Here is a 17,241-nt window from a genome sequence, read left to right as displayed (position 1 = left end):
TGAATGGATTAGATGCGAAGAAGCTGAGAAACATGCGGTGTCCGCTGGTCATGAGAAGCGTAACAAGGCTTGTTAGAAGGCGAGCTGAGAGTCACCCTACCGCCAGCAGCCTAACTGCTAAGATACCTCATTGGATATGATACAATTAGGTTAGCGGATACCCAATGAACTGGGTGCCTTATACTATATAACCTATTTCGCAAGTCAGTGCCAGAGGCAGAGCAGTCTCCACCCCCGGCGTCCGATCGTCTGATGACGATATGTATATCCAAAATTATATACTGGCATGTGGATGTTGGGTAGCAACTGACTATTCTTTGAAGCTACCTGCCTCTCTTCAGTATCGGGTCGCTTCGCTCTCATTGCAATAAAATCTACACAAACATCAAAGCAAAGAGGCCAAGGATTCAAGTCGACTGTGGTATGATGGGCAGGAATTCTGCCCATCCAGAGACATGTTATCTCAACCCCACCACCTGTGCGGATGAGGATCCATTTAGTGTGGTGAAATCGCGGATCATGAAGAAAATAGCTATCTGGTGGTGAGATGTACATTCTGGATATCTTGTCTTCTAGGTATTACTTGTTTTGGAGTTTACTTCCTGTATCCATGAGACTGCTACGACCATTGTGCCCATTATTGCCCGGCTCTGACTAACAATCCAGGCACGATCTGATGGCTTGGCGTCCCAGAGAATGACACCATCGAGTCAGTCAGCTCCAGGGGGGTGTGTCTGTCAGTGTGTTGGACCATCACGGGAGATGGCTGATGGACGGCAGCGGGCGTTGCTGCCGGGCGCCCTCTCTCCAAGCTGGGCGCTGGGCGGCGAAGGCCATGACTAATAAGCTGGAAGCCATGATGGGCCCCAAAAATTTCCCTGTCTAGGAAGTACTTGAGGGGTCTTGTTGGCAGAAGAGGGGCTGCAGAACGTCAGAGGACCAGGGACCGCGAGCACTAAAAAGTTTAGTTAGTAGTGCACAGTAGACACCTTATTAGCTCATGTAACAAGGAGAACCAAACATTGTAAAGAAATTTTCTTTCCTTTCTCTTTTTATCACTCAAGCAAGAATTTTTTATTATGATGACACTAGAGCCGGGATGTAGAGGCAAACAAGGCTTGGCCGATGTATTTGATTTTCCTTCCCGAACGGGGCGCAGAGAAAAGGCAATGCCGAGGCGGCGGAAGGATGGACGGCAAGATGGAGAAAAATAGTCAATAGCTTGGAGAAGGAAAGAAAATTTCTGAGCGGGCGCGTGATCGTCTCTCTGGGTCGCGCCCAAGGGGTCGTTTGTTTGGTGTCTTTGCTCTCTCTGTTTTTCACTTGGCAGTCGCTACAGTTGTACCTACTGACTGAACTGTACCTACCTAGGTAACCAAAAGCCTGGCTGACGTGCTTGTCACTGATGAATGACTCTACTACTCCATTTTTATTTTCTCTCTTCAAGACAGGTTGCATGAATTCTTCTTAAATTGAGACAAGTCCGTTTAACGTCTCGTGAGATTTGCGACATATATTAAAATCAACCCATCGAAACTTTGGAATTCGTCTCGTCCATTACACATTGTTATCTCATAACACAAACCATCCCTCTCTATTGTTGTTATTACAGCCCACATCATTCGCAGCCTACCAGACACTAAAGTTACAAAACGTGCCTGGCTTGTTTGTCTGCTCATCAGTCTTGTGTGTTTTTTCTCGGCGACTGTCAACAAAAAGAAAAAGAAAACGCACATCTCTTACCGTCGAGCTGTGGAAGTCTGAAGCTGGTCTGCCAGTCAAAGATCCTCATCATTCAACTCAGTCTTGGAAAGACATAAATTCCAATCCCCAGATCACAACAAGACCTTGGGACTGCTCACAGCTTCACCTTTTGGTCAGGGAGAGCCTATTTGCGTATCGTTTGCATTTTCCCCAAACCTACAAACACATACACACCACACACGCACAAAAATGACTGGCCACATGCAGTCCACAGGCCGAGGAGGTGCCGGCAACATTGGCGATATCACCAAGTCACCAAAGATCTTGCCTAAGGACCTGGAGACACCTACTTTGAAGACTTCGGTGGTGACAACGGGTCGCGGTGGCAGTGGAAACATGACTCCCAACAAGGATCCAGCCGAGACTCGCGCTCTGCAGGACGTAGGACCGTAAGTACTTCCAAGCTCTCAACTTCTGTCGTCTTTCCGCTCTCGACCCAACTTTTTGCAACTCCTCAGGCTGCCCTCTGTGGACAACAAGAGAAATGTCTCCCCTCTTTTTCACTGCGCGGGAGCTAATTCGGATCAACAGTGTCACACGGCGGCCCAGTGAGGGTGCAACGCACGTCGGCCGCGGAGGAGCCGCCAACGTCGCCAAGATGAATGCCGAGCAGGCCGGAAAGGGCAAGCAGAATGAGAGCGCCGTTGAGGATGATGTCGATGCTGCCCCAAAGAACGAGGGCAAAGAGCGCAGCAAGAGCCCCAGCCTCAAGACCAAAGGCAAGGAGTGGCTCCAGAACCTTGGCAAGAAGGCTTAGACCGCCCTTGACCCCAGAGGTGACTCTCGTGTTCCCCGGCGGTGGAGGCGAAGATTATACGCTGCTAAGCGTGGACCAGATGCCCAACGCAGTCCCCTGAATTCGACATATGATGTACGGCAACGAATATTGTCCGCTGCTGAGCGAGGAGCAGAGACCAGTCCCTTCCCTCCGGAATCTGCTGCTGAGTCGCCGGTGAGGCCCCCACACAGACAGTCGTGGCCATGACCTTGGCGATACGGGTTGCCCATGTAGTCACATGGCTGCATGATGGAGGCTCTCAGGTTAATTTTGAGAAATTCTTGTGTCATAAGGTGGAGGTTCTTTCTGTCATTCTGACTATTGGAAGAGAAGCATGGCGTTAAAAGGTTGAGTCTCATGCATTTTATTAGTGCATTCAGCGAGAGGCGGAAAAGAAGTAACCAGGCGAGACGACTTCTTTGATTTTTACTTCATACCACTTTTTGCATCTGGCTTTCCGGTCGAAACCCAGCGAGTTTTAAAAATTGAATACGACGATATAATAACACATCTGCAGGTTGAGAGGTGTGTTTGGTGATTCATTCGCAAGCGACTTCCGAGATAGGAAGCACCAATGACTCAATGAGCCCATCAGGGCACAGACGGTATGTAGTAGAACCCACAAATGGAGACAAGCAGTAAGAGAAGAAATTGGTATATGATGATGGTGATGACGGCGTCTGTAGACCTCGATTATGCTTGTTCAAGAGATGAGGGCTGATATCTGTGAGCCTGCCCTATCATTTCATTCTATGCTACCCCTCCCGGATAATCATTATCTATAGTGGGACTATACAAGAGGGGAAAAGAAGAAGCAAAGAAAACTACTATACACACCATACAACCATGTCTCAGCCAATTGTAACCACGCACGCTCGGCCGACGCCCGAGCTCTTATCTCTCCTCTCTGGTCACCTGCCGCACTCGCTGCCGCTGCTCCGTCGCCTGCAATTTGCCCACAACAACCCGGCCGGCGCATCAGAGTACAGCCGGATCCTGTCTGTCGGCGACGAGTCCGCCTTTGCCGCCGCCTACGTCGATGTGTCCCGTGGCCCCGAAACCGAGGTCTGGCTATACTCGTCGCTAGAGCACCAAGATGGACGGCAGATGACAAACGATAGCAGCAGCAACAATCAAGACCATGACGACGACGACGACATTCAAGGCCGACACCTTGTCGCGCTGCTGCAGGCCGTCCGGGCCCAGCGGGACGCGTACACGGCGGCGGGCCACGGCCCACCGCGCAAACAAGGTCCCGTCCTGTTTGGGACGCTCGCCGAGCCGGTCCGGCACAGGCTGCTCGACCTCGGGGCCCGTTCCACCTACGTGACCGTCTGGGACAAGTGGCATTTCCGCCTCGAGGGCCTCCCCCGCGGCGCTGTGGCCCGCGCCGAGGAACACATGGCCCGCGACGACATGTCCTGGGCCACGGTGGACTCTCGCGAGGATACGGCGGTGGTTCTTGGTCGGACCAAGATTCCTAGGTCCGAGTAAGTCTCCTTCTTTCCTTTTCTCTGTTTTGGTTCTGTTTAGGCCATGTCCCTTTTGGCCAGTCGTGTTGAATCTTTTTTCCTAACCCATCAACCTGAAAATGAGAGCGGAGAGTGCGAGGAAAGTCAATAGAGAGATGAACAAACTGGCCAACACGTAATGAATTTTTTTTTAAATCTTTTTTTTTTAACTTTCTGCAGGCGAACACTCATGTCACTTCCATCGACGGCCATCAAGTTGAAAGACGGCACGCCTATTGCGTGGGCTTTTCTGAGTAAGTCTCCAGAATAGAAAACAAAATCTCACGAGGGTCTATTACATGGAGCTCCTCGATTCTGCTTCAAAAGGCGGTCATGACTGATTAGGGGAATAAAAACTCAGGTTGTGATGGTTCGCTCGCCAGTCTGCACTGCGAAGAGCCGTATCGCGGTCGCGGCTTTGCCAAAGCAGTCGCTGTCAAGCTCATGCAGGACCACCTCAAGGACTTTGGAGACGATGGGTATTGCGCAGCCGACGTGGCCCCTGACAATGCACAATCTCAAGGTGTCTGCAGGAGTCTGGGTGGAAAGGTAGCCCGGACTGTAACTTGGTATGTAGAGCGAAGCGCTTCCTTTTTATGTAATTTTTGGTATCTAACTTTTCATTCTACAGGAACAGGATAGATTTGGACAGACTGCCCAATCGTCCATGATATATATATCTTTGACAGAGAACAAGACGAGAGATCATGCACTGGATAGACGCTTGACTTCTGAAAGATAGAATTTGAGATCATCGGGCTTGACCCATGGTGTTATTCCTAAGAGATGATTGGTTAGCACGGAGTATAACGAGCCGTCTGCTTTTGACTTACCATGGCCAAGGTTGGCGATCCATCCCTTTTTGCCGCCACCGAATCCCTTCACCATGTGCTCAACGGTTGCTGTGATGTTCTCGTGTGTTCCGTATAGAATGGCGGGGTCGGCGTTGCCCTGGAAAACGATGGGGCGATCACCACGGATCTTGACAGCATCGGCGGGATCTGTACACCAATCCAGTCCGACAACGTTATAGCCCAGATTGCAAGCCGAGTCGAGCATCGCAGTGGCACCCTTGGGGAATACAATCATGGGCACACGTTCCAAGCCCATCTCCTTGAGTCTGAGGGGGAGGTGCTTGGCGATATATGCTAGGTAAGGCTCGCTGAAGACCTTGAAGGCAGAGGGTGAAAGCTCGCCAGCATTCGAGTCAAATACTTGGATCAGCTAGAGGTATACATAAGTCAAAAAGAATCGGTATATATATAGGACGGCACACAACTTACCTGAGCTCCAGCCTTGACTTGCAGAGCAAGGTACTCGACGCAAACCTCAGAGATCTTTTGCAACATGGCCCTCGAAGCTTCTGCGTACTTGTAAATCCAAGTCTTGCTCTCCTTGTTTGTCTTTGAATCGTTGCCAACCATGTAGCACAGCAAGGTCCAGGGAGCACCACAGAAGCCAATCAAAGGAACCCTTCCGTCCAACTTCTTTCTGGTCAGAGTGATAGCCTTGTAGACATAGTCCAACTCGGATGCGACATCGACATTCTTCTTTAGAACCTGGTCATACTGGCCATCATCTGGCGAGGTCAGTGGTTGAGGGAAGTGTGGACCCTTCTTGTCAACCATTTCTACGTGCATGCCCATGGCCTGCGGTATCACCAGGATATCAGAGAATATAATGGAGGCATCGAGAAGGCCGGCGAATCGCTCAATGGGCTGCAGGGTCAAGGTCGAGGCGACCTCGGGGTCGCGACAACATTCGAAGAAGTCCCGGGTTCCCTTTGCCTCATGGTACTCGGGCAGGTATCGGCCAGCTGAGAATTGATCAGCTGCGGGTTCGTCCTCTTTGCAGTGTTATGGAATGATACCCTGCCTCATGATCCAGATGGGAGCGCGCTCGACATCTTGGCCTATAATCGCAATCTCACGTCAGTAAATGGGCAGTGGCGGAATACTCGGGGAGAACCTTTGCGGTCAAGGAAATTTACTGACCCCAAGCCGTCCTCAAGATGAGGTCATTCTTCAATGGCGGGAAATCGTGAGCCATGGTAATCTCGAGGTCGATCTGCAAGGACGAAGATGGTGGGATTTCAAGTACCGAGACACGAGCAGAACAAGAGGCGTGTTCGTTCATGTCAGCCCCGCGCCAGGTGAAGCTTGATTATTTCGACAAGCCGAGAGAATCACCACTGCCGGCGATCGACAACCCCGCTATAATCCGCTAACCGTGACCCCCAAAAAAGCACAAGGGCGAGTACCTTGCAGGCCTACGGCAAAGGCTACTTGCGGCTGACACCCACTGTCCAAATGGACACTACACTCAAGCTAGATGGAAAGAGCCTCTGCAGGGGTGACTTGCTGCTAGCGCTGATGCTGGCCAAATTTGTCGGCGGATGGAAGCTTGAATTCACCGACCGAGATAGCTTCACTACAAACGATTGTGCTCAATTTCTTGTGCCTAATACCTGCCCTGCGATTGGCTCACGGCGCGCCATTGAGACCATCTTTTGGTGTTTCTTCACCCCCACAACACACTCAATAGGCAATGTACCGACCATAACTGACTGCCGTTGTTTCATTTGAGGAGGAGGGTTGTCTAGTCCGACCTCGCCGCCGCTCCCTCCTTCTCTACTGCCCATGGCTCTGCCACAGACCCAATGCTGCAGAGCCATCCGCCGCCGCCTCCGATCACCATGCGATAGTGCTCTGCTACCCGAAAGCGCGCTCGTGAGCGCTTTTGAGCAAGTCTGCTCCATATCGAGGGTCACCAGCCGTCGTAATGGCTCCAACGTGCCCGGGCCGTTGGAAAATCGGAGGCGGACGGGCAAGAGGCACATGGGAGAATTGAATTTTGGTCACTTGAACGCACCGGCGCCCTTTTGGGAACTCGCGAATGCAGTCGATCTTACGCAGTGGAAATGGACGCCGCCGTCCTCGTTCGAAGCCAGACACGCGCAGCAGGAACAAGGCGAATCCAAGTCCTTCCTTGCGTCCTTGCAGAGTTGGGTCTCTCGGACGCAGACCCCTTCGACCGCGTACGCAGATGGACTAGACCCCTTTCTTCCATCAATAGCTTCCGTGGAGGCTGTTGCTCCTGTCAGCTCGCCTGACGCTGTGCGCGTCGTGGAACGAGCTGCGACGCCCTCGGCGCGCGAATTACCCTCAGCAACGCTCAACGGGACCTTCGACGCCGAATGGCTCAATGAGAAAGCTCTCGATGCTATGTTTCCCGAACAGTTTTCAGATGATACATTGACTATCTTTTGCAACGGCTTGTACACTGCCGTGGCGGAAGAAACCATTGATCGCGACACGCTCGCTTCTTTCTTGAAACGCATCACCGACGCTGCATACAACCTTGCCGCCAATTCAAATGGCACGATTACCATCAAGAGGTGTAGCAGTCTGCTGCTTCGGTTGTACACGACTATCAATGATGGCCTCCATGCTACCAGCAATGCCCGCGATGGCTACTTTGATGACGATTATAAAGTGTTTGCAACACTTTTAGTTGCCACGTCAAGGCTCGAGATCAATAGTCTTGTCCTATTCGGAAAGATCATGGCAAATATTCCCGCAGAACGCTTAGTGCAGTGCAAATATTCGATTGTCATGAACATCAATGGATTTTTAGATGCGCTGAGCCAGCACGCAATTAGCAACGAGAAAAAGGAGAGGAAAACCATTGTCCGCCAAATAACGAAGATGGCTGGTTGTCTCAGCAGCCTGGACTCGAGAATATCTCAACATCAATGGATATTGCAAAGGATATCACTGCATCTCTTAAATCAACTAGAAGCTAATCCAATTGGACATGAAGCTTCAAGATGCAATCTGATGCGGTCTGCATGGCTGCAGCTACTTGCTCGGCTGCCGCAGGTTGAGGACGACTATCTTGTCGAAGTATGCAACATGCTGGAATCTAGCTCGTCCGCAGGTCCGCTCACTCAGCGACAGATTTGCGAGCTATTCTTGACGCGGATCAATAGTCGCTACTCCGTCAAGCATATCTCAAATGTAAACCGGCAGCTCAAGTCGTCCCCCGAGTCTGCATGTTACGCTACTGTGAGTAGCAGTCTCTGGAAGACAGGACAACATCGTTATCTAAAGATGCTGGCAAACCTGCTGCAACGACTCGGCCGACAACAGGATATCAGACATGTCGCTCACGGTCTGAGGAAACATGTCCACAACGATATCCAGCCGCTAGCTAACCTTGCGATTGGTCTTGGGCATCCGCAACTAGCTGTGTGGGTATATTTCCGATACCATCAAAGTCGCTGGAAGTCAAAGAATTTCTGGAACACAAACTTTGCTCAAGAGATATTGAACAAGTTGATGGAGTCCAACGAGATGAGCACAGAAAAGATGCTCGATGCGCTCAAAATCAACCCGACACGACCACAACGATCTACCAGAGAATCTTGCGAAGAGGTGATCGTTGATAAAGATTCCTCGCATCTCACTGCAAAGCAGCAGCGGATGAAACCTCGACTGACGCTACAACGTATTCGTCAGACCGAAAAGATAGCGGCTGCTCTTGCTTCTACACGTCATATCTCCGACAGAGAAGCTTTCCGACGAATTACTCGATGCATTGAATTCCTTCAAAGCCACAACACGCCTTTAACACCACCGATACTGCGTGCCCTGTTCGATGTTGTCACTAGAGACCTTGAGGCCGGAAAACCGGGACGAACGAGCCGCTTGAAGTGGTTCCTGGGCCTGCTGCTCAAGGAGACGGACGCCAATTACGTTCGGGCGGTTGGACTTGCTTTGAAGGATTGGAGACGACAACTTGGATGAATCGCGGCGCGGCAACAGTGGCGCAGAGGAGGCAGGTATCACAAGTGGCGTCACCGCGACCGGTCTGAAGACGATAGTCTTGACCGTATCTAGTCAGAATAGGATTTTGAGATGTAGATCGGCAGGCTATGCGGCTGGCCAAAGCAGACATCCCGAGGCATCATTGGGCATATAGTACGAGATGGAAGAGCCGTCAAGGATCAATAAGACTTGAGTGGCTTGCATAGAGCTTGCCTTCTCAGCATGCGTAAGAACGTTTTCTGTGCACGGATACTATTGCCAATACCACAGGAGATATATCACAAATTCAATATTGCAGACACGGCAGCTTTTTGGGTCATATGAGCTGTGCAATGGCAGTGGCTACCTGTGGCCCAGCATCATTCGCTAGAAGGCAGCTTTCGACAAGTGTGATTGGCATAAAAAGGGCGTGTCCTGCTGCATGGCCGGAGGACGACATGGTCCTTTGTGCCGCGTTGCACGGCGAACGGATCTCTCGACAGTAGTTGGGTCCCCCCCTTGGCCGCATCATCTCATCAGCCTCTTAAACGGGACAGTCCCAGCATTCAGGCTTGGCTTATCTCGATGCGGCACCATCTGAATATATGACAACCGGGTTCTCGGTTCTGGTGGCTCCGCTAGCTCTTCCGCTCGCACATCTCGGTGACGCCTCGATTCCGCATACAGGGCTTACAATAGACAGGGCTCTTTTTCATATCTGCCATGTGCGCCGGGCAGGGGGGGCGAGAATCGCCGAATAGAAAGCCCGTACCCGCAAGGGGCCGAGTCCGGCAGCGTCCACGTGAGTCCGAGACACAATGGGAAAAGAAAGGACACCAGCAGATGGTACTTTGTAGCTTGGTTCAGTTCTAGGAGGGAGGAGGGGAGGGGGACCATGACATGACGCTACTAACGATACATATACCTTGGCAAGAAGAGGTGAAGGAAGAGAAGAGGAAAAGAAGATGAGACTTTGACCACAGACCGGTTCATTGGTGGTAGAGCGCGAGTCGGAGCACCTCGTGATTGGCCGCCACGAAACTCAAAGCTGGTGACGATTTTTGTCAGGTATCAGATCGGGAACGAGCGAAATCTCGTGTGTATCGACCTATGTACGGCACTCGTGCTCTCGCCCCAGTAAGCAGAAAGCCCAACCAACCCCAGACGTTAGGTGCTGCATTAAGCAGAGCGGCGAGCGCAGACTGTTCCCTCATCACGGCTCCAACTGCTCTCTTTCTTTTTAAGTGTCTCTCGCCCACTTACACTCGCTCAATCGTCCACTCGCGGCTTTTTTGCTTCCTAGTATTCCCGGCAAACTGGCCCCCAAAGGCAAGGGAAGACGGCCCATGCGCGTTGCGTGCGGGAAGACCAATAGAGAGAGGCACACAGGGGAGAGAGAGAAAAAAAAAAGGACAAGAAGCAGAGAGACAGAGAGACGGCGCACGAACGCAGTAGGATTGCCATTGCCATTGCCCCGCGTTGATTGTTGAGTCTTTGCACCACCTTGCCTTTCCTTACCTGTCTATATTTCGCTTCCCGTTACTTGACTTTACTCCCCGGTCCCTGACCTGTCTGTCTATCAATCAATCAATCAAACTGCCTCCTACTTGGGTACTTTACCTATTCTACTTTGTTGCCCTACCTCAGGTTTCTTCCACCCCCTCCGAAAAGCACCAGGGTTCAGGACTCTAGGATCTAATACATCCCCAACACACACCGAAAAAAAAAATAAACGGCAGAAAAAGAGACAGACCCTTTTTGCTGTCATCCTGTTCGTCAGTCACATTTCCCAGGATTATAATTATAGGCAGTCCCTTTTTTCTTGCTTGTCAAGCCTCTCACACCTTGCATATACATACATATACATATATACACACTACTGTATAGTGTCCGCCCATGCAACCGTCAGGAGACCCGCTCTGAGCTCTGCCGAGTTGCCCGCAGACGCAAGCTCGCGAGTAGCAAGCAAGCAAGCAAGCAAGCAATCAATCTAACAGTTCCAGCCCGGCCGGCAGGCAAGTACTACTCTAGTAGGAGAGGAGAGGACAGACAAAAAAGGGACTGGAGCTTGCCGTCTGGTCCAATTCAAAGTCCAGGCCGAGCTCTAGAGCATCAGCAACAAATCTCTCGTCAATCGTATGTCGTGTCGCTTGAACCAACCAAAAAGGCGCTGACCCCTCCGATCTATCTGTCTGATTATATACGAACACAAACATTCCCCCCCACCGAATCTTGCAGCTTGCCCGCACCACCTACTAAAACCCCCCAGCTCTTTTTTTTTTTTTACGTCCGTATCGCGAAAGAACTGTGTGGCCTCAACCCAAGAGGGAACAGACAAGACAACAGAAAGTTCAGACCGAAGGGGAAAAACAAGGCCCCCCTTCCCACCCCGGCTTGTTCCTGCGAATAATAAATTGAATCGTCGCCATATTTTTTACCCAGCTGCCCGGTTACTGGTTGGATCTGGCATAGATCTGACGGGACCCGGCTGAGCCTATGAGAATCCATGAATCATTATCCGCCGCCGCCGCCCCAGGCGCAGCAGGCCCAGAGTCGGCCTCCAGGCACAGCTACAGGCGCAGCCCCAGGTGCAGACCCGACTATTGCTCATCATAGTACCTTGACCTTCCGGGCCGCCGGCCTGTCCATCACACCAGGCACTGCTGCTGGCACAGGTATAGTCACAGTTCCAGGCACAGGCACAAGTGTCTTGAGGCCCGACTACTCTGACTACTACCCGCCAGATGATCATCAGCACATGATTTCGAACCATCCCATGGAACAGCAACATCTCTACCAGCAACAGCACCATCATCAACAACAGCAGCAGCAACAGCAACCTCCGCACCCGGGTCAAATTGCAGTTCAGACCCAAGCTGTCTCCTCTTCTTCACCTGGACTCGATGCCGGCCCCAATGCAGGAGCCATGGCGGCCGCCGCCGCCGCGGCTGCCATGAAGCCCATTCGTCGTCGGAATCGTATGATCAACAGTTGCTTGGAATGCCGTAAGCGCAAATTGAAATGCAGCAAGACTTCTCCTGCCTGCATGAACTGCCTCAAGGCCGGACGGGATTGTCTCTACATTGGCCCCAAGCTCGACGAAGCTAGCCAGCTGCGCTTGGCCGAGATCAAGGAGAAACAGGGCTCGCTCGAGCGCCAACTCGAGCGGGACGTTGCCAAGTCCACGACGCCCAAGAGTGCATTGCAGCAGCGCATCCTGGCCGATGAGGTGGAGGATGACTATGACGAGGACCGCGATCTGGAGGCAACACCTCTGGTAGCCCTGGATATGACCTATGAAGATGATGCAGATGGAACCGACGAAATGATAGACCTCGGCGTACAAATTGGCAAGCTGCGCATGACGGAGAGGATTGGTGGGATGCCGAGGCCCAGATTATCAGAAGAGGTATGTCAACGACTTGGTATTATTGGAGCCGCCAAAGAGACTTTATTTGGTTGAAAGCTTATTAACAACAAACTCTTGTTAGTTGTCCGCCGGTTTATCGGGTCCGCGCTCGCCCGGACCACCCGCTGGATACGGAGGCCCACCGTCGAATGCCATGCCGGGCGGCATGGGCCCCCGGGGCGGACTAGACAATACGTCAGACGGGGGTGTATCTGATGCTTCAATGCCCGACTTTTTGAGGCCCGGTTCACAGTTCCTGGCGCCCGGAAGTGGATTCTTGTTCGGCCAGGTGATTGAGCAGCCGTCGATTCTGTCGTTTCTGCCGCATAAATCGGCAGCAGATAGACTCATGGCACAGTATTTTACGTCGGTACACCCTATAGCACCCTGTTGTCACCGTCCCAGCCTTGAGAGAGCGTACGCCACTTTCTGGGACGAGGTTAATGCAAACTACGAACCGCGGCCGTCGACACAAGCCGTCATCTTTGCTGCGCTCTTCAGCGGTGCCGTGGCAATGGACGAGAACGAAATAATCCGGGAATTAGGCGGATTTCCAAAGGGTAACTGGATGGCAAGTCTCAAAATGGGGACCGAAACGGCTCTCAGCAAATCCAATTTTCTACGAACGACCAAGGTGGAGACCATGCAGGCCTTCATCATGTACATGGTAAGTAGCAGGGCCCCTTGATAAACTTGAGTATAAAGCTAAAACCGCCGAAGCTTCCACTTTGTCGGGCCGAGCTCTCGAGGGCACACTCGGTACTTGTTGGTGCCGCTGCCAGGATGGCTGAATGCATGGGTCTACATCGAGACGGCGAGACATATGGGCTGTCGCCTCTTGAGACCCATGTTCGACGTCTCCTCTGGCATCAATTATGCTTCTTGGATATCCGGACATGTGAGGCTCAGGGACCAAAGCCGGTGATTAGGAGGGATGACTATGATACAAAACTACCTCTGAATTGCGATGAAGACGAGCTTACTCATGCGGTTGTGCCACCGGCGCCATCAGATCGTTGGACGACCAATACCTTGGCGTTGATACGCTTTGAAGTCAATGAGATGATGCGAATCATTTGGTTGGACAGGCGGCGGCTGGAACTTCGCAAGACGACGCTGACTTCGGTTCTCACTAAGATCGAGAATTTTCGGCGGCGCATGTCGGAAAAGTACGACCACCTCTTGGACTCCAACCAGCCAATCCAGCGGTACGCAAAATGTGTCATGTATCTCCTTACATACCGCCTGCACGTCATGGTGCTACATCCCTACCACTCCAATGCGATAAGCCCAATGCCACCTCGCTTGGGCTCACTTCTCATAACCTCGGCAATTCTCATCTGTGAGCTGGCGATCCAGCTCGAAACAAATCAGAGCTTCCGCGCTTGGGCTTGGTATCTGGGCGCTTACTTTCAGTACCATGCTGCACTTCTGCTAGCCACCGAAGTATACTTTCGGCCCATGTCACCAGAGGCAGACCGGATCTGGGCATGTCTGGACTATGTCTTTGGCATGGATCGTCGTCTGCCCCCCGAGATAAAAGCCCAGCAGCTGTTGAACGAGATTCAGACCAAGACGGCAGTTTATTACAAGCTGCGCAAAATGCGTGGCCCTACTAGTACAACGCGGGCACAGACGTCGCAAACTGTCGTTGGCGGTACCAGCAGGACAAACTCGGTCGCCTCTCTGGGAGGATATTCTCAGCACATGTCTCCAGCCCCCAGTACCAAAATGGAAACCATGGCTACGCCGCCAGCAATACCGCCAGGTATGCCTCCGGCTCAAATGCCACAGATGGTGTTTGCAGGTGTATCGGATGGCCAGGCCTTGTGGAGTCTACCGCCTGTGCAGCATGAGAGCCCTGGAAGCAGCGATACCTCCAGTGTAGGACACACACATGGTCTCAACATGGCGGCACCCCCAGCCGCAGCCATGGGCAACATCATGGATACCATTGACTGGGTATGTTGTGGCTCAGTGTCCTTGATGAGAAGATGTGGAATCACTAACAAGTGGACAGGATACCATGTATGCTCTATTTCCAAATGATCCTACCACTGGCGGTCTCAGTATCCAGGGCTACCATGATGACAATCTTGGAATTTTTCATTTTCCTGCTTGAAGTTTATTAGACCGTCTCTCACCTAGAACAGCTGCACCAATGCATATGAATGAATGTATATAGAGTGCATACCATGGAGTTACCTTTCTTTTCTTTTTCCTTTTCTCTTGGTTATCAAGCCCGCCAGGCTTGTACGGGTAATGATGGGGAATTATGGGACATGATATACGATTTACTCACTCAGTTTAGTGTTTTTAGAATGATCTGGGACCAACTGACTTAAGCAAAATTTATTCCAGTCACTGCTATTTATAATGCAACATTTTAATTCTTATCTCACGTCCATGTCTTTTGATACATCAGTCTAAGCACTAATTCCCCGCTCAGATTGTTCTCTAATCAATTCCCCCCAGCTATATTTCCATTCCCAGGTATTCAAAATTACGCCTTCCCTTTTATAAATCTATCGTCTTCCCAAAGCCCAAAGGTGAAATGATGACACCCAATGTCAATCAATAAATCTCAACCAACCCTTTCTCCTTGTCGACATTAGTCACGAGAGACATTTTGTCATTTCCATAATTAAAAAACCACCACATTCTCATGGAATCAAGTCCATAGCTAGTGCCCGTTTCCAGGCCACTATTGCTCATTTCCGTCCTAGTCGTGGTGGTAGCAGTATTCCCGACGGTGACCATGTCAGTCATGAGCGGGACATGTACTACACGATGACGAGGCCACGCCGCTGCGTCTCGGAGCACGTCTCGCGACCGCAGCTTGGAGATGGTGGACCGGTCTCTTCTTGTTTCGACATGGCTTCCGGTGTGGTGGGTGTCGTCGTCGTCATCTCTATTGTCATGATAGTGGCCGAAAAGACTGGGTGCTATAATCTCGTGGTAGATTTTCTGGGCTCGCTCCTGTCGTGCCTTGATCGTTTCCGCGGGAAAAGCGCATGATGAAGAGCAAGAAGAGGAGGAGGAGGAGCCGCCGAAAAGTTCAAGCCAGTGCTCCGGCTCGAGGTATAGATCCTCGTCGCGAATCACGAGGGTCTGCAGGTTTGGAACGGTCTGCTCCAGATCCGGGAGGATCTGGTCCCAGCGCGCGCTGAGCGTGTGGATTCGGAGACTGAGGTGTCGAACTCGCGACAAGGGTGTCGAGGGAGGTACTAGAAGACGGCGATTAGCCAAGACTATTCATTTTCATTTTCATCCTGCTTGAATATTAAACACATGTATATTTTTGAATTGTTGATAAACTCTCCGTATAGTACCCCAAGGGACCGAAGTTGAAGCATCCGGATTATTGGAAAGGAATAAATTCTTCTCTTTTCAACTTACAAGCCTCTGGAAGCTGACGCCACGTAACATATGCCTTGACACGAGCGTGAGACCAATACGACGTCCAGGCCTCGTCGTGTAGACCACGGCAGGTCAAGAGGATCGGCCAGGTCCTGTTGCTTTTGTTCTTGTCGTCGTACTCTCTTGCCTTGTCGGCGTAGCCGCCAGAAGCCACGACGACGTGCTTGGTCCGACGGAACAAGTGTCCATAGATGAGCAGCCGGAGTTCCGCTGGGAGAGAGGTGAGATTTCCCGCGGGCTTATTCGTCTCCTTCATACACGTTTTGCTGTGGGTTTCTGACATTGTATAGTCTGATCCGTTCATGTTGACCATTACTTTCTTGGCCCCTTTCTTACTCTGAGAGGTTGCAAAACAAGGACGTATAGTTTCGGGGCCAACCTGCCAAGAAACGGACGATTATATATTTATTTTTCCCCATGCTCAGACAAACCACAAGGTTTGTCCAAAGATATTTTATTTTTTTTCAGCTTGCACCCTGGGCTTAGTCAGATTCACCGACTACATGTGGTTAAGTTGGATCTACATGCCAGGGTTTCGTATGATTACATGTCGTGGCACAGCTATTCAGCTTCGAGTAATCCCCCTGGTAGGTCAGACTGGACAAGAGAAGTGGCCGAGATCAAGATATCTTTGTGACTAGGTTCTTTTCATTGTTTCCTTGTCCATCCATTCTTGTCGTTATCTTTAAAGACGATTGATGCGGCTGAGCCGTCCTGGACTTGAAAGGTTTAAACTTTGGCGCCACAATTCTCATACGGCCAACAGACGTGCATTGGTCACTCGATCACACTTTAATCCCGTATGTCCTGGACCTTCTCTGTGCAGTGCCACGCGTAGATAGATAATCGATTATTCGTGTATTGATGAAACAGCCGTCATTCATAAAACATTTACACATATTTTCCATGATGATTGTATGTGCCTTTCCAAACATGATACACACTATAAAATGACCAAAACCAAAATATCATGCCCCGTCTTGCATAACTCCTCGGGATATCATGAGAAATGTTCTTTTGCAGAGCAAAGAAACAACAAAGAATAGAAAATAAGAATAAACAGTTATCAACAATGTGCATAATATGAACCAATTCCACGCCATTATTTTCATCCATATCTCGTTTCCAATCTTCATAACATTCATACCCATCCATCTCTTTCATACTCCTAATAGATGAATTACTGTCTTTAGAAAGCGCCCTCCATGTGAGAGTCGGCTCCTTCGGGGGCTGGTGACATTGGCAAGCTCACAGCACTCTTGAAGCCTGCACTTGGAGTGGCACCTCTGCTGAGTGGTGCGCCGCCGCCAAATTCGGACGATGGAGTCACCATGCGAATCGATCGGTGACTAGACCTTTGTACGAGGACTTGAGCAGGGCAGACGACAATCTCATCGTCGCCCAGGCCATTGTCGTCGCCCTTTTTGATAACGAGCGGGAACAATACCATGCGGACAACAGCACCGTTGGCCTCCAGATCCTCATTGGATGTGGATCCGCCAGAGCGCTCATTCATGAGGGCAGCATTGAAAGCTACCGTTTCCGCCAAGT

At 51.0% G+C, this 17,241-nt stretch overlaps 6 protein-coding genes across 6 annotated transcripts; 4 read left to right on the top strand and 2 right to left on the bottom strand.

Annotated features, from left to right (window-relative positions):
- Positions 1-1,953: 1,953 nt before the first annotated feature.
- PFICI_01875 (uncharacterized protein) lies at positions 1,954-2,521 on the top strand (the record flags this gene model as incomplete). Its single annotated transcript, XM_007830456.1, has 2 exons — positions 1,954-2,153; positions 2,296-2,521. 2 exons carry the CDS (start codon positions 1,954-1,956, stop codon positions 2,519-2,521), a joined length of 426 nt encoding a protein of 141 aa, XP_007828647.1.
- Positions 2,522-3,388: 867 nt separating this feature from the next.
- Positions 3,389-4,724, top strand: PFICI_01874 (uncharacterized protein; the record flags this gene model as incomplete). Its single annotated transcript, XM_007830455.1, has 4 exons — positions 3,389-4,032; positions 4,234-4,307; positions 4,415-4,622; positions 4,685-4,724. 4 exons carry the CDS (start codon positions 3,389-3,391, stop codon positions 4,722-4,724), a joined length of 966 nt encoding a protein of 321 aa, XP_007828646.1.
- Positions 4,725-4,758: 34 nt separating this feature from the next.
- Positions 4,759-6,189, bottom strand: PFICI_01873 (Uroporphyrinogen decarboxylase; the record flags this gene model as incomplete). Its single annotated transcript, XM_007830454.1, has 5 exons — positions 4,759-4,832; positions 4,887-5,277; positions 5,337-5,869; positions 5,924-5,965; positions 6,048-6,189. The coding sequence occupies 5 exons, from the start codon at positions 6,187-6,189 to the stop codon at positions 4,759-4,761; spliced, it is 1,182 nt and encodes a 393-aa protein (XP_007828645.1).
- A 503-nt stretch (positions 6,190-6,692) lies between these two features.
- Positions 6,693-8,861, top strand: PFICI_01872 (uncharacterized protein; the record flags this gene model as incomplete). The annotated part of the gene is made up of 1 exon (XM_007830453.1): positions 6,693-8,861. One exon carries the CDS (start codon positions 6,693-6,695, stop codon positions 8,859-8,861), a length of 2,169 nt encoding a protein of 722 aa, XP_007828644.1.
- Positions 8,862-11,367: 2,506 nt separating this feature from the next.
- Positions 11,368-14,392, top strand: PFICI_01871 (uncharacterized protein; the record flags this gene model as incomplete). The annotated part of the gene is made up of 4 exons (XM_007830452.1): positions 11,368-12,270; positions 12,353-12,937; positions 12,991-14,232; positions 14,291-14,392. The coding sequence occupies 4 exons, from the start codon at positions 11,368-11,370 to the stop codon at positions 14,390-14,392; spliced, it is 2,832 nt and encodes a 943-aa protein (XP_007828643.1).
- Positions 14,393-15,053: 661 nt separating this feature from the next.
- PFICI_01870 (uncharacterized protein) lies at positions 15,054-15,973 on the bottom strand (the record flags this gene model as incomplete). The annotated part of the gene is made up of 3 exons (XM_007830451.1): positions 15,054-15,181; positions 15,210-15,497; positions 15,670-15,973. The coding sequence occupies 3 exons, from the start codon at positions 15,971-15,973 to the stop codon at positions 15,054-15,056; spliced, it is 720 nt and encodes a 239-aa protein (XP_007828642.1).
- Positions 15,974-17,241: the final 1,268 nt, after the last annotated feature.

The sequence above is a fragment of the Pestalotiopsis fici genome (assembly GCF_000516985.1).
Source record: "Pestalotiopsis fici W106-1 unplaced genomic scaffold PFICI_Scf_1, whole genome shotgun sequence".
NCBI lineage: Eukaryota > Fungi > Ascomycota > Sordariomycetes > Amphisphaeriales > Sporocadaceae > Pestalotiopsis > Pestalotiopsis fici.
Note: the sequence above shows the minus strand (reverse complement) of the source record. Positions and strands in the feature narration are given on the sequence as shown.